The 25,181-nt window shown below is 45.5% G+C and overlaps 1 protein-coding gene across 48 annotated transcripts in view; it reads left to right on the plus strand.

The window, feature by feature from the left end:
• Positions 1 to 25,181, plus strand: part of LDLRAD4 (low density lipoprotein receptor class A domain containing 4) — a 175,150-nt gene that overhangs the window by 27,790 nt on the left and 122,179 nt on the right. For all 48 annotated transcript variants that reach the window (XM_086373327.1, XM_086373326.1, XM_086373300.1 and 45 more), the window contains one exon: positions 7,807 to 7,904. In XM_086373327.1, coding sequence (XP_086229453.1) covers positions 7,807 to 7,894 — 88 coding nt within the window. In that variant the 3' untranslated portion in view covers positions 7,895 to 7,904. The remainder of the gene's footprint in view (positions 1 to 7,806; positions 7,905 to 25,181) is intronic.

A 25,181-nucleotide genomic window follows, 5' to 3' on the forward strand; every position in this document is an offset into this window, starting at 1 on the left:
TTTTTAATAGACTGTCTAGGTTTCTGTTCTCCTAAGGCAATGGCACCCCACTCCAGTACTCTTGCCTGGAAAATCCCATGGACAGAGGAGCCTGGTAGGCTGCAGTCCATGGGGTCGCTAAGAGTCGGACATGACAGAACGACTTCACTTTCACTTTTCACTTTCATGCATTGGAGAAGGAAATGGCAACCCACTCCAGTATTCTTGCCTGGAGAATCCCAGGGATGGGAGAGCCCGGTGGGCTGCCATCTCTGGGGTCACACAGAGTCGGACATGACTGAGGCGACTTAGCAGTAGCAGCAGCAACTGGCTTTGAAACATTACATCTCTGTCTAGGCCCCGCAAGCTTCCATCTTAATGGCCTTTAAGCCTTGGCTGCACGTAAGCAAATAAGTGAGCACCTACATGTGCGTCATATGCGTGCGCGCGCCCTTGTGCGTGCGTGCCTCCTTGAGTCCCTGCGTACTGTGTGCGTCCCCTGTGTGCACGTCTCAGAAGCTCCGCCTGGCCGCCACTTTGGCTGTTCCGCGACTTCGCAGTACAGCGTTGCCCAGGTGGCTCTTTGGCCTGGTTCCCTCACAGGTAGTTCTGGCCTGTGTGAAGTTGAGCGATGGGGCTTTTGAATGTTGCGGCCTGAGGCAGTCGGGCCAGAACAGAGCAGAAAACTGTCCGGTTTCCTGTCAGGCCGTAGGCCGTTCTCTCGGAGAGGCCCGACCTTCCTCAGGAGTTGGCGTTGGCTGTGGGCCCGGCCTGTGCACGGGCCACCTTGGCTGGACTTGGTGGTGGTGGTGGCGGTGGGCAGTGAGTGGCACCATCCCGGGCCGTTTGCACTGGAACAGCTCAGCCCCGGGGAGAAGGCGAACATGACGGGGGTCCGGGGACCAGAAACCTGGTCCTGCGTCCGTTCGTCCAGCTGCCCATGGGCTCCTCTAGGGCCCGAGCAGTTGGGAAAGGAGTGGTCTTCTGCTTTCCTAGTCACTCAGTAACTGGAGCCTGCAGCTACTGCTGATGTCTGAGACCCTGACCACGAACGGGGGTCGTCCTGTACTCAGGGGCCCCTGTTCCAGAGGACCCACTGCCAGGCCTCATACCAGCCTCAGTCTTCCACTACGTTAAAGAGAATTCACCGAGGTTGTGCAAGTTAAGAATGGCTGTGGCTCTGCGTTCGCCGGTGGCCCAGTGGTTAAAAATCCACCTTCAACGCAGAGGATGCCTGTTCAATCCCTGATGGGGGGCTGGTACGAGGATCCCATGTGCGGGAGGTCAGCTAATCCCGTGTGCCGCAATGAATGGTAGCCGCACAGAGCAGTGAAGATCCCATGTGCTGCAACTAACGCCTGACCCAGTGAAAGTGAAAAGTGAAGTCGCTCAGTCGTGTCCAGCTCTTTGTGACCCCGTGGACTGTAGCCCACCAGGCTTCTCCGTCCATGGGATTCTCCAGGCAAGAATACTGGAGTGGGTTGCCATTTCGACCCAGCCAAACAGATATTAAAAAGGACGTGGCCCGTTCCTTGGTTTCTCCCGTCACTTGAACCTTGTACCCTTCTGTGCCCCCTTCATGTACGAGGGGCCTGGCGGCCTGCTCCTCTGCAGGGGTGCCTAGGCCCTGCTTTGCACCGGCTCTTCAGCGCCGCCCCGCCCCCAGCCGCAGCCTCTGCTTGCTGAGGTGGACCCATCCTCAGGTGCTCAAGCATCGGGGGTGGTTCAGGAGGACCAATGCCAGACCTTGTGTGAGCACCTGTGCTTATTAATTCTCTTAAGTGAACCGCCCTCGCGAGGCTGTTTCATGGGCGGGGGCATGTTATTCATTCTCAGCCTTCTTTCTCTGAAGCATTGAGCTTTGTGTGGAGCTGTGCTTTGTGGGAAGAAGGAAAAGACCTGCACTAACTAGAGTTCAGGGTGCAGGGAGCTGGGTGTGTTCTGTCCTCTGGGCCTAGTACTTCTGCCTAAGCGGGGAGGATGGCTCCGTAACCCCTCGAGTTCCCTGCTGTGGGTCACTGGCTATTTTTACGTGTAGAGATAGGCCCAAGAGAGTTAGTTATGCTGAGAAGTGATGAGTTTATTGAAATTCTCTGCCTTGTTTGTCATGGAATTGGTGTTTTGAGTTTTTCTTGGCTTTAGTGTGCTCATTCTGCTGCCTAAGGGGTTGAGCACCAGGGATTAATCTTGGAAATAATGTTCAGATTTATTGAGTGATTTATGAGGGAGTAAGAATATATAATAAGATCCTGAATATAGATTTCGAAAGAGTATGGTGTGTTTCTGTGATGAAAGAAGTTTTAATTTTGTACTTTCTTTAGTAATTTAATGGACTTGAATGTTTTAAAATCTCCCGTTTTTTTTTTTTTTTTTTTGCACTTTTTAAAATTTATTGGAAGGGCACGGGAAAATCTATACATATATGGGTTATTCACACTGATCTTCATTGCATTATTATTTATAAAGTTAAAAATAATTAACAGAACTGAGTGAGTGAAGTCGCTCAGTCGTGTCCGACTCTTTGCGACCCCATGGACTGTATAGCCCACCAGGTTCCTCCATCCTTGGAATTTTCTAGGCAAGAGTACTGGAGTGGGTTGTCATTTCCTTCTCCAAAATCGCCCGTTTTTATACTAGTCCTTTCAACATTTAAAATAGATACAACTTGAGTAACAATATTCTTTGTAATAAAAAAACTAATTTTAATCTCAAGGATAGCAAAAACTGGATGATTTATGCATTCAACTTTTAAACAGCTTAATGTCTTGCTTAAAAAAATTACAGATCATCAGTTAAAACGATGATCTTAAAATCAGTTAAAAAACGATCTTAAAGAACCTTTGAAATAGGCTGTCATGAAGTTGACAGTAGCGTTTTGTTTCAGATTTAGAGTCAGGGCATTTGACCTACACAGGTTTTTCCATTTTGGTTGGGAATGAATACATATACAAATGGAAAATTAAGAATGATTCTGACTGGAAATTTTCTTAGGGATTTTTTTTTTTTTCATTTAACATTCAGCTAATAGCTACATGCCCAAGAATTGGGAGGGATATCTGGCAAAAGTGGTAACTATGGAGCAGAACTACTAAGTAGTGACTCAGGTTCACAAGTAGAATGACATAACCAGTCCCAAAGAAACTGTCTATTCATGGTTTGGAGATAAGACATGATGCTCAGTGTCTTCCACCTATTTTGAAATTAATTTTGAGGCTCTGAGTTCTGCTTTGAAGGATTGCACAAACTCTATTGCTTTAGCCTTATTGTAGTAACCAGAGATGAACAAATCATAACTCTTTTAATTTGGCTTTCAGTTCTGTTCAGTCGCTCAGTCGTGTCTGACTCTTTGCAACCCCATGAATCACAGCACACCAGGCTTCCCTGTCCATCACCAACTCCCGGAGTTCACTGAAACTCATGTCCATCGAGTTGGTGATGCCATCCAGCCATCTCATCCTCTGTTGTCCCCTTCTCCTCCTGCCTCCAATCCCTCCTAGCATCAGAGTCTTTTCCACTGAGTCAACTCTTCGCGTGAGGTGGCCAAAATATTGGAGTTTCAGCTTTAGCATCGTTCCTTTCAAAGAACACCCAGGACTCATCTCCTTTAGAATGGACTGGTTGGATCTCCTTGCAGTCCAAGGGACTCTCAAGAGTCTTCTCCAACACCACAGTTCAAAAGCATCAATTCTTCGGTGCTCAGCTTTCTTCACAGTCCAACTCTCACATCCATACATGACCACTGGAAAAACCATAGCCTTGACTAGATGGACCTTTGTTGGCAAAGTAATGTCTCTGCTTTTGAATACGCTATCTATTGGTCATAACTTTCCTTCCAAGGAGTAAGCGTCTTTTAATTTCATGGCTGCACTCACCATCTGCAGTGATTTTGGAGCCCCCCAAAATAAAGTCTGACATTGTTTCTACTGTTTCCCCATCTATTTCCCATGAAGTGATGGGACCAGATGCCATGATCTTTATTTTCTGAATATTGAGCTTTAAGCCATTTTCACTCTTATCAAGAGGCTTTTTAGTTCCTCTTCACTGTCTGCCATAAGGGTGGTGTCATCTGCATATCTGAGGTTATTGATATTTCTCCTGGCAGTCTTGATTCCAGCTTGTGCTTCTTCCAGCCCAGCGTTTCTCATGATGTACTCTGCATATAAGTTAAATAAGCAGGGTGATAATATACACCCTTGGTGTACTCTTTTTCCTATTTGGAACCAGTCTGTTCTATGTCTAGTTCTAACTGTTGCTTCCTGACCTGCATATAGGTTTCTCAAGAGGCAGGTCAGGTGGTCTGGTATTCCCATCTCTTTCAGAACTTTCCACAGTTTATTGTGATCCACACAGTCAAAGGCTTTGGCATAGTCAATAAAGCAGAAATAGATGTTTTTCTGGAACTCTCTTGCTTTTTCCATGATCTAGTGGATGTTGGCAATTTGATCTCTGGTTCTTCTGCCTTTTCTAAAACCAGCTTGAACATCTGGAAGTTCACGGTTCACGTATTGCTGAAGCCTGGCTTGGAAAATTTTGAGCATTACTTTACTAGTGTGTGAGTATGGTTTCAGTGTGTCTGCCCTCTGATGCCCTCTTGCGACGCCTACCGTCTTACTTGGGGATGAGTGCAATTGTGCAGTAGTTTGAGCATTCTTTGACATTGCCTTTCTTTGGGATTGAAATGAAAACTGACCTTTTCCAGTCCTGTGGCCACTGCTGAGTTTTCCAAATTTTCTGGCATATTGAGTGCAGCACTTTCACAGCATCATCTTCCCTTATATAAAAATGAGTTTCATTCTGAGAGCATTCTCGTAAGTCCCATTTGTTTGTAAGTGCAGTGAAGTTAGCTTAGGTACCCACCAATTAGCTATGTAGAACTGTACTGTAATAGGTTTACAATACTTTTCACACAAGTAATATACAAAAAACAAGCACAAAAACAAAACATTTTTAATCTTACAGTACAGTACCTTGAAGAGTACAGTAGTACAATACAATAGCTAGCATACAGAGGCTGGTATCGAGTAAAAGGGCAACAGGAGTTACTGGTTGGAGGAGGTGGGAGATGGTAGAGCTGAAGGATCAGTGGCAATGGGAGATGGAGGGCAACCTGCAGTTTCACACCTGACGTTGCTGGAATGCATGTTTGCGTCTTTGAAAGTTCACACCTTGAAGGTTTTTATGTAGGGACTTAACTCTGTTTTAAAAAAATGTTAAAGACCTCCCATGTGCCACATATTCTTCACAAGCATGATGATACCAGGGTGATGGTGATTTGCATTCTTGCCCGCAAAAAGCTCATACTCAAATAGGAGAAATGAGTTTTTGCTTATGGACAGATGAGGCAGGTATGGAGAGCTGTTTTGATTTGGTAGTTGTATGTGCATTTAACATATGCATATATTATAAACTCCTATGTTTAATTAGTAAATATATTTACTGTTGCTATAAAACAAATGACTGTAAACTTAATAACTTAAACTGACACCCGCATGTTATTTCATGATTTCCATGGGTTGGGAGTCTGGGAATGTCTTAGCTGGTTTTCTACTCAGGATCTCAGAGATTGCCAACAAGCTTCAGCCCAGCTGTGTTCTCTTCTGGAGGCGTGAGTGGGGCAAGAATCCACTTCTAAGCTCATTTAAGTGAGCAGGTTAAATTGTAGCTGTAGGTCCTTGTAGCTGTAGATCTGATGTCCCTGTTTCTTTGCTGGTTGTCAGCTGGCGACCATCCTCAGTGCCTAGAGGCCCCTGTGGTTCCTTGCTGTGTGGCCCCTCACAGGCCCTTCAGAGATGATTGCGCATTTCTTGCGAGCTGCAAAGGGAGTCCTTCACTTTCTATTAATAGTAGGCTGACATGGAGTCTTAAATAGTGAAACCAGATCAAGGGAATGACATCTCATTGCTTTTGTCATGTTCTGACAAAAGCAAGTCACGGATTCTGCCAACACTTATGAGGAGGGAATTATGCAAAGGTGTGTCCCCAGTGGCAGTCACCTTAGAATTCTATCCACCACATACATTTCTGGTTATTCCACTGACTTCTGTTCCCAGGAAATCAGCATTTGAATCCCAGGAAGACTGACAGGAGCAGTCTCAGTTGAGGAATAAAACCATCATCAAAGTCAGAAGTGGGTTGTTTTCTTCTCTCAGTGAGTAGAAGGCAGGAGAGAGTGTAGGTTCACAGTATTGGTAGGAAGGAGTTACATAAAAATAGAGGGGTATTTGGCTTGTGTGTTCAGGGTGAATGTCCACAGGAATCTCACAGGGTACTTTGGCTGGATACAGTCATTTTTTATTTGAATGTCTTAGTCTTGACTGATCACTCAGGAGTGACATATGGCAGGAACATGCTTCAGGCAGCAGGTTTCCTGCTGCGGCACACAAGCTAGACAGATGGTGGCTTATTCACCCTTGGACAGGAATGTAATCCCACACGTTGGCAGGCTGGGTGCTGAGAGGTGCCTGTGCCATTTGAGACAGAGCTGACTGAGTTGACCTGGAACTGCTTTGTCAGGCATTAGGTGGTCACCTGATGTGACCTGGAGTGATGTGAAGGACAGTGTGCTCATCAAACTGGGAGGAGGATGCTGGTGACAGATCGTGTGAACTGGAACTAGACAGTCGGGAGTCTGTCCTGCCAGCAGGGTGGAGGGCAGAGGTGAAGACAGCCTTGAAGACACAAATCTTGGAAGTGAGCACTTCAGCAAGGTCTAAGCATAGGTCATTGTTGCTTCCACAAAATTAGACGTGTTTCAGCGGAGGAAAAAGGTGTGGTCTGTTTCCTTTATAATTAAGGATCAGTGATCCATGTGGTTGACAGATACTTTGGGTTCATAAACTACAGCCATATTTAGGATCTCTGTAGTTAAAACCTAGTCCAATAAAGATGTTGTCCAGTATATATGTTTGCGACCCGTCATTGAAGAAAAGGCCTGTGACTTTGAAGAAACAAGTCTGTGTCCTTTGATTGGAGACTGAGAACCTGATGGTCCTGTGGCTGCTGAAGAGCTGTTTGGGGGAGTTTATCCCCAGTTCATGCCATGTACCCCAGACTGTGTGCTGAGGGCTTCTCTCTTCCTTCTCTCTATTATTTGATGCTTGTTTTATTCATTTTGGTGTTTGTACCTTTTATTGTGACAGTCCTCTAGTATTTAAAAAATTTTTTTTCATTTACTTCTAGCTGAGCTGGGTCTTTGTTGCTGTGCAGGCTTTTGTCTAGTTTCAGCGAGCAAGGGCTGTTCTCTAGTTGCCTTGTGCGGGCTTCTCATCCAGGGGGGTTTCTCTTGTTGTGGATCACAGGCTCTAGGGCGCACGGGCTTCAGTAGTTGTGGCATGCGGGCCAGTAGTTGTGGCTCCCAGGCTTTAGAGCACGGGCTCAATAGTTGTGGCGGGTGCATGGCCTTAGTTGGTCCATGGTATGTGGGATCTTCCTGGGTCAGGGATTGAACCCATGTCTCCTGCATTGGCGGGCGGATTCTTTACCAGTTAGTCACCAGGGAAGCCCCTAAATGGGCATCTTTTAAAAAAAAATTTATTTGACTGCCTTGAGTCTCAGGTGCGGCACGTGGGATCTTGGTTGCAGTGTGTAGACTCTAGCTGTGGCAGGCAGGCTCCAGAGTATGGGAGCTCAGTAGTTGCATTGTGCAGGCTTAGTTGCCCTGCAGCATGTGGGATCTTAGTTCCCCGACCAGAGATTGAGCCCGTGGCTGCTTAACCACTGGACCACCAAGGAAGTCCTTTCCAGTATTTTTTGGAATTTGGGGAAGGGGATGGTTCACTAAGGGAAGCCAAGAAATGATTCACTGAAATTCTTTATTTTTCCTTTCAGCAATTCAAGCTCCACGTTGGTAACATCAAAGTGCTCTCTCCTCATTGGACCGTTTTCAGGAACTGACATCAGTTTTCATATAGCTTAAGCTTAAAAAGGTGAGTAGAGCTTGAGACTCTTCTCTTTGATAATGTTTGTGAAGCAGAGCTTGTCACACCACTGACTGTTACGAGATGGTGTCTCTCTCAAGAATGTGGTCCCAACTCCGAGGTGCAAAAACTATTAATATCTTCCCAGTGTAACTGGGATTGAAGGAAAGTTGCATGGTATCAGATTAAATGGGACTTTTTCTTTTTTGTTTAATACCCAAGTATTACCAAATATTATTCACAGTGGGCTGTTAATGTATATAAAATATTTCTAGATTTACTAGAATATCTGAAGAAAAATAATAATCTTGCTATTCAATTTGTCTTTATTGCTGTGCTTGAGCATTTAATACCCAGATGTTTAAACACCTTTAAGATTGGTGAGAAGTGGGATTCTTTCTTTCTCATTCTAAATTTTTTGTTTTGCTTGGTTTCCAACTTTGTAAAATGGAAATAATACTGGAGTTGCCGTGGGACGTGAGGAGCCACCGTGCTTCCTACAGTACCTGGCGGGTAGTGCACTCAAAACGGCTACTGTAGCAGCCAGTGGGCAGGTTTTCCTTTCTCTGTGTTGGCGTGATCTGTACTGTAAGGGGATGTTGACCTCCTAATCTGCTGTGTTTGTTCCTGTGTTACTTCTTAAGGGCGGGGTATGAGTGGCCTGACCTTGGTGTATCTGGAAGTAGGAGCTTAGGTGACACATGTGTTTTGATCACCTCTGGACCTCCTCAGACCCAAAGCTCAATTCAGAGCCAACCCCCATGGGGGACAGTCAGTGAAGGTGCCTGGAAGAGGGGACTGTGGTGCCAGGAGCAGCCTACCTGCCTCAGTCTGCCTCTTCACCTTTGTGTGCCTCTGTTTCATCGACTCTTAAGTATTTTAATGATTCGTCTTCTCCCTAGTTCTCAAGCTGTGGAGAACTTCAAATGAAGATATGAGACTCTTTAGGAAAGTAAAAAAATTCTATAAAACATAAGATTCTTTTCCCCCTAAATTTTTATGTGCCAGGCATGACTCATTGTTTATGCCATATTCCTTGCTAGAATGTAAGCTTTATAAGGGCAAGAATCTCCCTCCCTCCCACTTGTTTTTTCCTCTAGGACTGGAAGTGGTGCCTGCTAGCTTGGAGTAGTTCAGTGAGCCTTTTGTTAGATGGAATGATTGATGGAGAGTCTCTCAGAGCTTATGCAAACCTTCTTATTCATAGTGGTTGTTGGAAACAGATGAGGCAGTTGGAGAATCAGGAAGGATTTAATGTGCTTCCTTACTGAGGCACACAGACCCTTGGATTTACATGGACTTTTCACAAGTTGGAAGCTTCCCGAAACTGAAGGTGCTCAGAAGCATGCTGTACTTAACAGACACTCTGAGTCAGTGTGGCTTGCAGTTCCTATGTAGTTCTTTGCTGAGTGGATTTCACCATCAGGGATCTGCAAACATGGAGCCCATTTGGTAGTCTCCCAGGGCGGGGTACGCTTGCATAGGTGCACTCAGGCCGAGGGCCTTGTGGGTGGTCAGTGACCGATGGAGTACTTCTTGTTCTCGAAGTTCTCATTACCTGCCAGGCAGTGTGATGTTGGCAAATCCCTTACCTTCCCTGACATGGGGAGAGTTGCTGAGGTGCACTGTTTTTCTTCTACAATTTGGCACACTGACCACCAGCTTGAGGTGGAACGTAGCTCGTTTCCAGCAGAGCTGTAGAGAGTGTGGGCACAGTGTGGTTTCTCATTGTCATCTCAGATGTAGACCTCTTTGACTTCACCCACCAAAACCTGGAACAGTTTTTAAGTAGAATTTTGCTGGGTAACCAAACACACCACTGGACTAATTCCCTGTGGAGTGTGATTCTGTGATTGATTTACAGAATTTTGACAGAAGTAGAAATTCTTGCAAACTACATAAGTACCCAGTTTTCTCCCATATATGGAGTTACCTCATTCTGTCAGCTATTTTAAGCAACTTTCAGAATTGGTAATGGAAAACTTTTTCTTGACTACATTACTATATATGGATTTTAATTAAAAGTAAAGCTGTATTGCTCCTTCTGACTACGACAGGAGTTAAGAGCAAATTCCCATCTGCAGAACTGCATGTTGCCTGGTGCAGTGTGGCAGCAGGTCGGTGCAGTACAGGTCATTTCTAGGCACATACTTGGATTCTGAGGTGTTGTAAGAGCTTTTATCTCTAAGATAGGTTCTCACAGCTGACTGTCCTGGAGTTTATTCTTGATCTGTCACTTGTAAAATTGTGTCCCTTGAAGCTCACAGCTGGACTGGGACACATTCCTGCATGCTGATGGAATGGACTGGTGGCATTACCACAGTGCTCTATCTGCTGGGCTGGGACAGCCCAGGGAGGTCTGGGCTTTTCATTAACTACAAAATGTGCTTGTTTTACTGTACAGTGCAATTTTTTGGACTTGGTTTTAAAATCAGGTCGAGTCCCCATGTCTGGGTTGTTATTAAACGTGTTTTAAAATTTAGACCTCCTTAATAAATCTGAACACAGGTGCCTCTTTGCCATATCACGTCTATAAGGTATAGCTGGAAACACGACCTTTGGCCCAAATTCTGTGCTTGCTGCTTTCACTCACTTTATTTTTTATACTCTCCTCCGCACCCCCCACCTTTAGGAAACCCTAACCCCTCTGAGACTAAGGTCTTCTTTTCTTAATGTAGGATAATAATTGTTTTGTGGAATTACTGTGAAGATTCTTAATTTAGCATTCAGTGCATGGTCAGAGCTTGATGAAATGTCAGCTGTTGTTTTTCATCCAAATGCTAGCTTTTACCCAAGGACCGTGGCTGTCTGGGTCAGAGAAAGAGAGCGGAGGTGGATCTTCCCATCCGATTTCAGGAGTAAGAGGTGTGCTGAAGAGTTCCATGAGGTGTCTTTCTGGAGCCAGGAGGGTGAAGTGCTGGAGCCCTGGCTGAGCACAGAGCTGCTGGGATGGGGGTGAACAGGTCATGAATTGCAGTTTCTTGTACCTTCTCCTGTCCTCTTCATGAGACGTAGACATGGTCAGCTTTCAGCACTGAGAAGAAAGGTTCAGACGGGGACGTCCCACTTCTTATTTTGGTTTCCTTCAAGGTCCCTAAGGTATGTGAAGTGGATGATGAGGACCAGGGAGCCAAGTGGAAGTTCCAGTGTGAGACGTGTGGTTGCAGTGGGGACGTGCTCTAGTAGTCAAAACATGACTGTAGATATGGATGATGCAGCCTGACCTGAGCTTCTGTCTTTGTGTTACATTTAAACTTTCAGGCTACATCAGAGAAGATCAGTAGTGTTGGGAGAAGCATCACCTCCGAGTACAGGTTTCTGCTGTTCACACTGTCTGAAGGAATGCTTACTTTCTCCAGATGTGTTTTTGCCAATGTCCAGTAAAACATATTAAACTGTGGAAGGTTTATGCTGGGGGTTCCCTAACTTGAAGGAGGATTTAAACTCTGCCTCACAGTTAGGTTGGGGTCATTCAGAAGCTGCACCAAGACATCCTGGCTCTGTGAGGAGCCAGGCAATCTTGGCTGTTAGGTTGGGGTCATTTGGTGCCTCTCTGGCCTTTGAGGTTGTCATCAGGGGAGGTGACACCAAGATTCCCAGTCGGGGGCGGGTGTCCTAGGACAGATCCTAGGTAGACTAGGTCCAGGGTCCCTCTTGGCTTGTGAGAGTTTCTGGGTTCTCCAGGTCTCATTCAGGCTCTCCCACCTTCCGTGTTCTTCCTTCCTTCCCTCCCTGCCCTCTCCCCGCCGAGCCGTGTGTGCAGCATCAGGGGACTCGGGACTCAGGTTTGAGTCCCATCTCACTGCTTTCCCCTCATTCTTCCACTTGAAGGTGAAGAGTGGCGTGGAGGAAAACTACTAGAGTTCAGCAAGGGCACCAGGGATGCTTTATGGTAAGAGGAAGACCCAGCAAGGCAGAGGGGAAGGCCAGCAGGCAGACACCACTTCTAGAAGCTGGGAGGAGAGTCCTGTTGCCTTGGCCATCTCTGCCTGTGGCCTGGGAAATTGAGCATTTGCTCTGCCTGGGCAGTGGGTGCTGTCCTTGTGTTGTTAAGACTAGACTATTTTCTCATCAAGTAGACATTCAGAAAAACACCTTTATGTTTTGTGTTAAACCAAAACACACAACAACTTCGTCAGTTGATGCCTAGCACAGTGTCAAACTGCTAAAAAGCTAGCAAATGTTACACCTAAAATTTTTCTGGGGGAGGTAAAGGTGGGGGGTGTGGAGGAGAGTATAAAAATAAATCTTTTAGAGAATCTGGGTTGCTTAGTGGTGTGTGTATTTTTCCATGGTGGAGGAGGTTAGAAATAGCATTACTTTTTATGGGTTTCTCAGCAGCAGCTCAAAGATTTGGCTTTGTGGGCTTGGTCTGTGTGTGTGGGTGAGGCGGCTCCGGCAGCCTGCGGGGTAGAGGCAGTGCCTGTCTGTCTGCACCCCTCTGCCTGCCCGCCCGCCCCCCCCACCCCCACCCCCGCAGCTATCACCCAGATGAACAGTGCTCATGTGTGAATGTGATCTCCAAGGTTAGGCTACTGTGGGGACCTGTCTGTGGCAGCAGATGCTGCTGGAGCAGATGGAGCCTCAGCGGTCCCACAGAGTCACATGGGTGCATGTGTGAGGGCAGGTGCCAGGCGTGGGTGCTGTGATCTGGGAGACATCCTCTGGGGGTGCTGTGTGTCTGCTGGCTGGACCTCCTAGTCCCTGTGAGCTGGCCTCTCCTTTGAGCCTTAATCTCAGCACGGTGCGCAGGCCACTCCTTCAGAAGGGGCCCTCAGGGATTCTTGAAATTTGTTAGAGTTACGTAATTCTTACAGATGGAGGTGGGTCTCCCAGTGTTTCTCAGATTCAAAGCAGGAAGGAAATGGAAGGAGGTAGCCACTGGGACCGAGATTTTTAACCCCCAGGGGACCCAGGAATATGTGAATTCTTTGAAATTGTGCCTGTTACTGTAGAGACGGCCAGGGCTTTGATGGGATTCTCAGTAAGATTTTGATCTCCGTAAAGGTGAGGTAAAGTTCAGTTAACTTGGAAAAGTCATTTTGGAAACGTAGTGAGTGTGGGGAGAGGAGGTGTTGGCAGGATGTCCGCTTATACGTTGTGTGGCAACACAAGAGGGGACCCCCATCTGCTGGGGTTTTTCTTTGTGGGCATTTTTCTTGAATTTTCCATAACATTGTACTGGGAGTGGTTCCTGCCAAAGTCCAGTTGCCAGTGCTTGGTTACCTTTGCAAGCTTGGCGCTTGGGAGGGAGCCTGGCTACTTGCTCATCATTTGGGGTCTCTGTGGATTCATCCTGACATTAAAAAAAAAGGCAAAAAACTTTTACTAATTTTTTTTTTTTTCCTTTCTTGGCTGTGCTGGGTCTTTGTTGCTTCCCGTGGGCTTTCTCTAGCTGCAGTGAGCAGGGACTACTCTCTAGTTGCAGTGTGTAGGCTTTTCATTGTGCTGGCTTCTCTTGTTGTGGAGCACATGCAGGCTTCAGTAGGTGTGCCTCCGGGGCTCTGGAGCATGGGCTCAGTAGTTGTGGCACACAGGCTTAGTTGCCCCTTGGTATCTGGGATCTTCCAGGACCAGGGATTGAACCTGTGTTCCCTGCATTGCAAGGTGGATTCTTAACCACTGGACCACCAGGGAAGCCCCTTGGTCCGATGTTTAATCAGCAGTTTTCCCCTCTTTCGCTGGGTCTGTAGTACCATGTTCTCTACAGTTTTTCTGGAGACTCTCGGGGGTGATTATGATAGGCCAGCAGCTGTCAGCGGACATGGAGGAAACCTTAGATGACAAGTACTTCACCTGTACTTCCACAGGTTGCTGTAGCTTTGGCACTGCTCAGTGGTGCCTGCTTCTGCACGTTCTGTCTGAGTGGCCGGTCACCTTGAGGGGACAGGATCAATGGGGAAGCATGCCGATGACTTGCAAACACAAAGTGTTACAGCCGCCCCAGGACTATGTGGGCGAGAGTGCCTCAGCCAGGATGGGAGTGGTACCCATGTTGACTGGGCCGCACGGTCCACTGGGAGCAAAAGTGTTTGTGTGGAGTCTGTGAGTGGAGCTGGAGAAGTCAGGAACATTACTCGGGCACCTCTCTTCCGGAGCAGAATGTCGGGGTGCCCTGGAACCAGGGCGAATTAGAGCAGGCAGGACTTGTCCCGAACATGACCTGCGTCTGTGCTTGCTTTTTAAAAGTTCCACAGCTGCTACCTGAGATGGAAGTTCTGTTCTGTTGTAATATTTTACCTGAGCAGTTACATTCTGAGAATAATAATGCTGTGGGCTCTCTTGAGTTGTCTGCTTGAGTCGATTCCCGATTGCCCAGGGCAGTGATTGGGCGGGCATTTCTGCTTGCTGGGTGCCAGTCAGGCAGCTGCCATGTCCTGTCACCTCATTCTTCATCTCTGTGTATCCCTGTGGACTTTGTAAAGATAAGAGAATCTGCTCAGGTTCTTAAGTCATTTGAGAAAAGTTTTACGGGTCCAGGTGGGTCTGGGAAGTATTTTTTAGTGCTTTGCAAGATATGAGAGTGCTTTCCAGTTGTCATTAAGAACTTGTTGTCACTAATGAGTCTGAGTGAACTCCGGGAGTTGGTGATGGACAGGGAGGCCTGGCGTGCTGCAATTCATGGGGTCGCAAAGAGTCGGACATGACTGAGCAACTGAATTGAACTGAACCACTTAGTATTGTGGTATTTAAGTCAGTTACCTAATTTTTAATCTTTAACTGGTTCTCAAACATTCTGCTGCTCCCTTTTTTCAAAAAATGTGGTAGAAAATATGTAACAATTTGAAACACTGTGCACTGCTAGTGGTAATGAAAAATGGTCATGCTGCTGGGGAAAACAGTATGTTTTAACCATTTTATTTATTTATATTTTTTTGTTTTAACCATTTTAAAGTGTACAGTTGAGTGGTATTAACACATTCACATTGATGTGCAGTTCCATCCCCAGAATTGGCTTCATCTTGAAAGCCTCAAGCTCTGTTTCCATCAACCACTGACTGCTATCCCCACCCCAGCCCCTAGCATCCAGTGTTCTGCCCTTTGGCTCTTGGAACTTGATTGCTGTAGACCTGGCACTGGTGCGATCATGGAGTATTTGTCATTTGGTGACTGGCTCACTTCACTTAGCATAGTGTTCTCAAGGCTCATGTTATTGCAAGTGTCGGAATTTCATTCCTTTTTAAACTGAATAATATTCCATGGTCTGTATAGAGCACATTTTGTTTATCCATTTGTTTGTCGATGGACACTTGGGTAGCTTCCATCTTTTGGCTGTTGGAAATAGTGCTTCTGTGAACATAAACACCTCTTCAAATCCTTGCTTTCAGTTCTTTGGATATCCTCACTTAAAAATAAAGTCTTAAAATTTATTTATTTTTTCCAAAATATATTTTTAAAAGCACACTGTCAATTAGACGCTATTGTTATGGAGTTGCTAAGTTGTGTCAGACTTTGCGATCCCATGGACTGCAGCACTCCAGGCTTCCCTGTCCTTCACTGTCTCCTGGAGTTTACTCAAACTCATGTCCATTGAGTCAGTGATGCTGTCCAACCATCTCATCCTCTGTCACCTCCTCTCTTCCTGCCCTGAATCTTTCCCAGCATCTTTTCCCAGATCCAAAGAATCAGCTCTTTGCAGCACGTGGCCAAAGTATTAGAGCTTTGACTTCAGCATCAGTCCTTCCATTGAATATTCGGGGTTGATTTCCTTTAGGATTGACTGGTTTGATCTCTTTGCTGTCCAAGGGACTCTCAGGTGTCTTCTCCAGCACATAGTTTGAAGGGAATGGCAAACCACTCTAGTATTCTTGCCTCAAGAATCCCATGAACAGTATGAAAAGGCAAAAAAGACACCATTAGGAATCCAAAAGAAAGATATACTTAAGTATGGAGGTGATCTGCTTACAGTCAGCTTCCCAGGTGGCACTAGTGGTAAAGAACTCATCTGCCATTGCAGGAGACATAATAGACTCAGGTTTGGCCCCTGGGTTGAAAAGATCCCTTAGAGGAGGGCACAGCAACCCACTCCAGCATTCTTGCCTGGAGAATCCCATGGCTAGAGAAGCCTGGCAGGCCACAGTCCATAGGTTGCACAGAGTTGGATGTGACTGAAGTGACTTAACACGCACAAACAGAGTTGGGAGCTATCCTTTGTTATCCTATAATATTTTACAGGTAATATCATTTAATAATGATAATTATACCAACAAATCTCTTGTAAATGTTCTGCTGCTGCTAAGTCGCTCAGTCGTGTCCAACTCTTTGCAACCCCATAGATGGCAGCCCACCAGGCTCCCCGGTCCCTGGGATTCTCCAGGCAAGAACACTGGAGTGGGTTACCTTGAGTGAAGCATTATTCTTTAGACAAAACTCCAGGTAGGGCCATCTTCCAGGAAAAACCCACCTGGCCTACAAGTTGCTCTTGTGTTGTCAGGGCTGCTGCTAAGGGAAACTGACAAAAAATATGAAAAAAAAAAAATGGAAAAATTGCAGAATTTCTGGTCTGACTCTCTGTTTTTCCTGAAGATTGGAAACGTAAAATTGTGGACTTTTGTGGATAATAGTGCATTAAGAATTCCACAAACTCTTTACCATAATGATTTACAGTGATCTTGTGCAGTAGGAAGGCTTTCGTGTGGCAGTAGCAGCTCCCGCCCTCAGGAGCCTGTCTTCAGGGCAGGGGACACCTGGGCAGATCAAAGGTGATGTTCGTGGTGAAGTACAGGGAGTTGTCTCAGTCTTGGCAGACCTGGGCTTCACAAGGGTGTGAAGATGCTCTGTCACCAAGACAGAAAGCTGCTGTTGGAAGAGGAGCAGGGGGACATGAGCAGGGTCACGACCAGCTGTTGGTGATAAAGTTCATCTTGTGCCCACCTCAGAGCTCCAGCTGTGTGTTGGGCCCTCTGAGGGGCTTGGGCTCAGAGATGGCTGGGAAACAGGCCCTGCAGCACAGGGGGTCTGATGGAAGAGACCTGCAATCATGTCCCTGGTTGCAGTCCACGTTGCTGTGTGCTCAGCATGTGCTGCCGAGGGGACCCAGGCACAGAAGCCTGTGTACACCCCTCATGGAGATCGTGACACGTGAAGTGGGGCCTACAGCACGCTGTGTGTCTGCAGGTGGACACGTGCAAGGAGAGAGCGTTCTGGGCAAAGGCGGAGGCTCAGCGAGAGGCACAGCCATGAGAAGGTGAATATGGCTGGGGCTGAGGTGGCTTGGGAAGGAAGGTGAGAAACAGAAGGCTGGGCAAGAAAGTGGGGGCCAGACCCCAAGTATCTAAATGTGTGTAGGTTGTTATGTGGTAGGGGAGACCTTTTGGGGAAGAAGGTGTCATTAGTTAAGGAAGTTGGGTCTGGGAGCTGTGGGAGGGGTGAGTGGAGGGAGAGGCAGAGGCTGAGAAGAGCAGCCCAGAGAAGGGCGAGGAAGCTTCTTAAGGCAGAGGTGAGACGGCCTGAGCAGGCTGTGGTGACAGGAGAAGGCCTTGTGGCAAGAGGCCATGAGTGTCCAGTGAGAGACACAGAATGACTTCGAGGCTTGGGTAAGTGGGAGACAAGTGAGCAGAGACAGATGGGCTAGGAGGTGGGGATGGCTCAGCATGAGACCCCTCACTGACAGGCGGTGCGAGAGGCTGGAGGTCAGTCAGGCCACAGGCTGAGGCTGGGTTGGAAGAGGGATCCGGGGTTGTCAGCATGAGACACACTCACCCCAGAGACACCAGACAAATCCAAGGATAGGCCTCCTGGAACGGGTATAAAGACAACAGATACGTAACTTGCTTTGTATTGTTACAGTGATGAAGGTCGATTCTGTTGTCAGGTTTTTGTCTGTTTCTCATGAACTGTCAGAAAACAGACATCGAGCTTTAACATTTAGTGCTGTGTATTATTTTAGCTAGTCATAGTCACACAGCCTTAGAGACTGTCCCCTTGGCATTCCCATTATTCCTAGTATTTCCTGTCTATACCTGGATGCCTTAGGCCTGTTCCAACTCACAGTTACTCTTGTATACATCATCTCAGAAATCACCCGAGACAGTGCACAGTATCATCAGCCTTCAATTTGGATGATTTTGGCCAGTGAACTCCTAATTTCAAAATCCCCTAAAACTACTCAGAAGTACTTTTAAGAATTTCACCCCATTTGTCAATGAGAACTCAGTAAAGCTGGAGGAAGAAGAAACTCACCTCATCTCTAAATGTAATTGGAAAGACTTCACTGATGATGTTCTAACATTAGAAATTGAGAATACTCAGAAACTTTGCAGTAACTCTTCTTTCACAAATGCGTTTTAACGAACATACTTTATTAACGTGCTACCAAAGGTAAGGATAAAATGGGGCTTGTGTTCTGTATCTCCTGGGTTGGCTCTGATAAACAAAGATGTGAGAAAGGAACCCTTGCTTATCTTTGGAAGGTGGGTGAGGGAGTGGGGATGTCTTTTGAATAAAGAAGAATGCTTGTTACTTGCTTGTCTCATGTCCCGGCTATGAAGACTTGACTTTATTGAGTGAGCTCTTAAATTTTCTGCACCATCTGCCATCACACTGTGGAAGGGGCACCCAAATTCTTATTACTGTTTTCATTTTGATCTCATGTGAAACTGAGAAATGTGTATTATGAGGAGTGGACTTAACTCCGGGTTAAAATCAGATGATTGAATATTTATTTCAGAGAAAATGCTAGTAATTAATATAAACCTCTTGCAGTTAAGAAAAATTCAAAGAAGATCAATTAAGTAATACCGATGTCATTGATTCAATGCAGAGAAAATGGTAAAAACCTGTATCAAAGGAGGCAGAGAGATTAAGAAAAAATGTACCTGTATAGCTAATATCAGTTTAATCAGTTGAGTTTTTAGAAAATCTAATACAGACCAAGAAACCATCAGATAAATGACTAGTTACTATCACTGTAATCTCCAAAATGTTTACTCTGTTCCATGAAGGGAGTAGAAAGGGAATAATGATCAGTTTATATTTCTCTCACATTTTGAAGTGAAGATTTACTTCTGTAGCAATTCGAATTTTTTATAGATGAAACATACTGAGTTTTACAATTCCTCAATTGTATGTAAGTAGAATATAGCGCAGAATAAAATGGACAAGTACCCTGACCTCAATTTCCGATGACTAAAAAGATTTTTTTTAAACCATCTCTGTCATTAGCCGAAATCACATCAATAAAGGTCTACTCCATATCTGTTTAAAGGACAAGGGTTTGTTGAAATGGAAAGATTTATGTGGCCATCCATATTAGCATTGTTTACACTAAAACTGTCTTGAGTTTACAGCAGAGGAAAGTTTAATTGATGCTAGTAGGATCCATTATACAACTTTGTCTATTTCACACTAAAATATTGCAGAAATAGTAACAGTTTTAATAATCTAAAAAAAGGATCCATAAAGGAATCAGTCAGTACTGTGACTGCACATGAAAAATGCTTTAGAAACCATTGCTACAAGGTGAATTGAAGGTCATAATAACACTTCTGGCAACCATGGTGACAGTAACAAAGCACTAAGACTCACTGACATAACTGTCCTGCTTAGAAGCATTTAAGACACCAGCTAGGAAAAAGTGAACAAGTATGGAGATTTGGCAGAAGAACTGAAACGCTGGAAAACAGCAGCCACCACTTCGGCATTTTGGCAGGTGGGGGCTTCTAGAAACACAATCAGCCCTCATGAGGAACTTGGACTCTGTTCTGCTTTGCGACAGTTCAGGATGCTGTGCTGCCTGGTATTTTCTGCATTATGGTGAGGGTCCCATCACCTGAACTGTTTAGCAGTTCCTTTAAATATACTCTGAGCTTGCACTATAATATATATTGTATATATAAAGAAAGTCCATTCCAGAGTGCATATTGATAACTTCTCATAGGGACTTAAATTATATCCTGTTGGGACTTCCCTGGAAGCAGGGGATACAGTTGGATCCCTGGTTGGGGAACTAAGATCCCCATACTGAGGGGCAATTGGAGAGCCCACTCACCACAATGAAGACACAGCACAGCCACAAAAAATCACATTCTGTTCACTTTCTCCTTTGTCCCTGTCATATGATGGGTAAACTGAGGATGGGAGAGGACCTGAGATGTGCCCTGGTGTCTGTGAGGACTCTTACAGTGTTAGAGGGATCATAGGTTGCAGCACATCGAACTGTTCAAGGATTCATAAATGTGTAAGTGTATGTAAGACTTAGTTCTGTTATTTGTCTAGTTCCCTAATCACTTACTTCAAACCCTCTTCAGGAATGTTATCTTTGATTTACAGTTGAATGAAAAACATTGACTCCGTCTTTTGGGAACTTGAGTTGTCAGTGGAGAAAGCATAAGTAGACCAGGATTGAGAGTTGTTAGTCGTCCACTGTAACACTTTGCAAAGGGAAAGACAGATGAGGTGAAACCATCTGGGCTCCATCTGTCTCTGTCCTGGAGAGTGCTGTTCACCTGCAGACCTACCCAGTCCTGAGCCACTGGAATGGCTGCAGAGATAGTTACAGAAAGAACGGATGGCTTTCAACCACAAGATGAAAACTCTTCCTTATGAAGTTGGGTGCTTGAGCTTCTCAGGGTGAAGAATCGTGCTCAAGAACAGGCTTCATGTCACCTCAGGAAGAAACACCCTCTGTCTAACCTTTTATGAGAGTGTTGGGGTCATGGTGGAGGTCCAGCCTCTTCTGGGCGAGCCACTGCGACATTCTGTGTGTTCAGTTTAGGACCACAAGATTGGCTTTTGGCCCTGTGTGTGTCCAGTCGTGTGGTTCTTATGCACTGGTGGACGTGATGGGCTCATGCACTGGGTGGGACTGTGCCCCAGGGGAGTCCTCGTCACTGCGTGTGGCTGTAGGAGTGAGTGAGGTCCTGACAGTTAGGATGGAGGCGTCCATTTCTTCCACCGATCATCAAACCGCATGAGTTTGTTTCCTCATGATTCTCAGCAGCCTTAGTCCCATGATCCTCACAGTTAGAGGAGCTGGGGTCCTTTCTTCTTCTTTTATGGAGAACTCCATAGAAAAGTGTTAATACTTGAAGTGCTTAACGTGTTTAGCTTGTAGTCAGTGTGACTGGGCCAAGGGGTGCCCACGTTAAATATTTCTGGATGTGTCTGTGAGAGTGTTTCCAGATGAGTCAGACTTAGTAGATGGCCTCCCTGCTGTGGGTGGATGTCGTCCAGTCCATTGAAGGCCTGCAGAGAGCAGAAGGGAGAAGAAGGGGGAATCTTGCCCCTTTGCTTCCTGCCTGCCTGCTTCAGGTGTGATATCCTGCTCTGGGCTGGTGTTGACATTAATGGTTCTCAGGTCTTCGACTCTGCCTCTTCTCAAGCCTTTGACAATCCTAGCTTCCCTGGGTCTGCAGTTTGCAGACGGCAGATCGAGGGACTTCTTCATAATTGTGGAACCAGTTCCTCATAATAAATCTTTCTCCTTTCTCTGTGTGTGTCCTATGGGTCCCGTTTCCCTAGAGAATTTATAGCAGCAACCTCTTCATTAACCTGATTGTGTTTATAGTCTGTGTTCTCCTATCTCAGCATCTGCTTATTCATGGGCAGCAGCAAAACACTTAGTGAGATAGAAAACGAAGTTGAAGTCAAATGGTGTATATATTTTAAGAAGTTACAAAAAAAAAAAAAAAAGAAGTTACAGTAGACCACAAAAATCAAATGATCTGCATAAGGACTGTCACTGCCAGCACCAGTGGGCACATCAGAGGCCTTGCTTGTACCTCGGCCCCTGAGAGTCCATCCACACAGGGATTTTAGTTTCCTGAGGCTAACTAAACTCTGAGGTATTTTCTCAGTTTCTAGGCAGTGGACTGTGTATCAAGCCTGGATGGACTTTGGATTCCTCCAGAGAGTGTGTGTGAGCAGTGGCGTGAGCACTCGTTCTCCTCCTCCTCCCCCAGCCAGTTTGTGTTCACAGGTGTCCTCACACCTCTCGACTCAGGCTCAGTCTCACGTGCTCCAGGAAACAGAACGATGAACAGTACTGTCAGCAGCAAAGCACCTCTGCCACCAGGAGGGGCATTCAAAAGCAAAATTAGTTGTTGGTTTTTTCATTTTTTTAATTCGTTCACTCGTTCATTCACTCAACAAATATTCCTGAGAACTTGATTAGTCATGGCAAAGGCCTTTACAGATGGAGCAAAGTGGTTGGATAGGCTGTGACTCGGGCAGGTGTGGACTTGCTTGGGCGCGTGAGTGGAGGGAGCTGTAGGGACCTGGCTCATATCTGTGGGGCCTTGGCACCTGTCACCTCACCTTAGGTCCAGCCTTTGTTCTCCCAGGGCAGACCTGGCAGACTGGCCTAGTCTCAGTCACAGCTGCTCTGTTCCAGACCTCAGTAGCTCATATCTTAGGATTCCTGGGAGCAGTGAGCACCACGTTCAGTGTAAATGTGGTTTAAGAATCCTGAATTTTAACAAAGCAGTGTTTCTGAGGAATAAAAATGTGTCATCTCATGACCAATGTAATTTTCTCTTCCATTCTTTTTTTAAAAAGTTTATTTTGATTATCTGGCCATGCCATGTCTTAATGGTGGCATGTGGGATCTTTGATCTTCATTGCAGTGCACAAAATCTTCAGCTGTGGCGTGTGGGATCTAGTTCCCTGACCAGGGATGGAACCTGGCCCAGTGCATTGGGAGGACAGACTCTTAGCCCTTGTACCACCAGGGAAGTCCCTCTCTTGCATCCTTAAGTTTACAGTTTTATTTTTGAACACTGTGTTTGTTAGGCTTGAGGTGGACGCGGTGTCCCAAGGAGAGGCAATGTCATAGGGTATTTCCTGTTTACCAGGGAAATATTGCCCCAAAGTCTGTTGGCCTAACTGATTAGGGTACTTAGCCAGTGAGATAAAATTTTGGAAAATGTTCAGTAAAACAAAATTTTCCCTTCTAGGCTACCACAAAAGAAGTGCTCGACGTTGGGTGTTTTAGTTCCGACAGTCCTCATGTATTTGTTGTGTTCCATTAAGGGCTCAACTAGAGACAAGGAAGTGCGGTGAAGTTCAGAAGTTTCCTGGCCTCAGGGCACTGGATGATGGAGTGGATGGAGAGAATAATAAGGCATTTCTGAAGCCTAATGTTTTGCTTGGCTTGCGTCTTAGGCATTTCACAAGATATGGCAAACGGTAACAGCAATGTTGGGTGTGAACAAAGTGACCTGGGGGTTGACTGCTGACATTATCCCTGGATGTGTTCTCTGTGTGTATGAGATTCTGTGACGCATAGTCTTTTCCTGTTGCTTTTGCCAACCCCTCAGGGGATCATATGGCTTGAGATGAGTATAGATGATGGAAACTTGAGTTATAAAACATGTTTAGCATCTAGAAATGTCTAGGTTGCTGCTGGGAGGCTCTTGCCACGTGGACAAACCGTAGCTGATCCTGTGTGTTGGTGCGTGTGCGTATTATGTCTCAATCAGCAGTAGTTTGAGTGTGGTGGTCTATGGCTTATGTTTCCTCTCCTCCATCTCCGAAGAGATATAGAAATTAAATACATTTAGATATGTGAAGAGAACTACTCATGCAGAAGTTGTGCAAATGCTCAGCATGATTGGAATACTGTTTCACACCAGTCCCTCATTGTGTTACAGAAGAAGAAATGGGAGTACAATTATCTTTTGGTTCACTTTCAGATTAAATCATAACTTTAGGATATTTCTTCTTTTAAAAAGTGACTGCTTCACTAAGAAGTTTTAGATGAATGTCACCTTCCTTCTTCATTTTTTTCACATTGCAAGTGAATTTTCAGGTGTCAGTATTACCTCATTCAGTTCAGTCAATCAGTCGTGACTGACTTTTTTTGACCCCATGAACTGCAGCACGCCAGGCCTCCCTGTCCATCGCCAACTCCTGGAGTTTACTCAAACTCATGTCCATTGAGTCAGTGATGCTGTCCAACCATCTCATCCTCTGTCATCCCCTTCTCCTCCTGCCTTCATTCTTTCCCAGCATCATGGTCTTTTCCAATGAGTCAGCTCTTTGCATCAGGTGGCCAAAGTATTGGAGTTTCAGCTTCAATATCAGTCCTTCCAATGAATATTCAGGACTGATTTCCTTTAGGATGGACTGGTTGGATTTCCTTGCAGTCCAAGGGACTCTCAAGAGTCTTCTCCAACACCACAGTTCAAAAGCATCAATTCTTCAGCACTCAGCTTTCTTTATGGTCCAACTCTCACATCCATACATGACTACTGAAAAAACCATAGCTTTGACTAGATGGACCTTTACTTTGTCAGCAAAGTAATGTCTCTGCTTTTTAATATGCTGTCTAGATTGGTCATAGCTTGCCTTCCAAGAAGAAAGCATCTTTTAATTTCATGGCTGCAGTCACCATTTGCAGAGGTTTTGGAGCCCAAGAAAATCAAGTCTGTCACTGTTTCCATTGCTTCTCCATCTGTTTGCCATGAAGTAATGGGATTGAATGCCATGATCTCAGTTTTTTGAATGTTGAGCTTTAAGCCAGCTTTTTCACTCTCCTCTTTTACCTTCATCAAGAGGCTCTTTAGTTCCTCTTCACTTTCTTCCATAAGGGTGGTGTCATCTGCTTATCTGAGGTTATTGATATTTCTCTCAGCAATCTTGATTCCAGCTGTGCTTCATAATCCCCCACCCCAGCGTTTCTCATGATGTACTCTACATATAAGTAATACTCTGTATAATAAGCAAGATGACAATGTACAGCCTTGACGTACTCCTTTTCCTATTTGGAAGCAGTCTGTTGTTCCATGTCCAGTTCTAACTGTTGCTTCCTGACCTGCAAACAGATTTCTCAAGAGGCAGGTCAGGTGGTCTGGTATTCCCATCTCTTTCAGAATTTTCCACAGTTTGTTGTGGTTCACACAGTCAAAGGCTTTGGCATAGTCAATAAAGCAGAAGTAGATATTTTATTGGTCATTGTCATTTGTCCTGATCACCCTTTGAAGCCATTTTTAAAATTTGCTTTTAAACTTTTTAAAAATATTGCATTTTACCTTGCTTTCAGTCCCGGAAAATCATATGTAAATGGCACTGTTTGAAGCTTGTTCCATCCTCCTTAGGGATCTTGGAGGAGTCAGGCCCACAGACTGGGGGCTGGCAGAGTCCTTTAGTACAAGTTCAGTGCTAGCTCTTTCTCAGTTCATGCTGAATTATTTCTGAGGTTTTAATGACAGATTTGTCCTAGTGGCTCTCCTTTTAACCTCTGGCTATTTCATTTTGTATAGTAAGCTGAGGAATATACATGTTAAACGCTAGTTTCGGCCCATCCTGAAAGGGCTGATGTTGGTCAAGGTGACTGTCATTTTGAGG

Source organism: Bos grunniens, chromosome 24, assembly GCF_055505025.1.
Source record: "Bos grunniens cultivar Pamir isolate PY7600 chromosome 24, Bosgru_T2T1.0, whole genome shotgun sequence".
Lineage (NCBI taxonomy): Eukaryota > Metazoa > Chordata > Mammalia > Artiodactyla > Bovidae > Bos > Bos grunniens.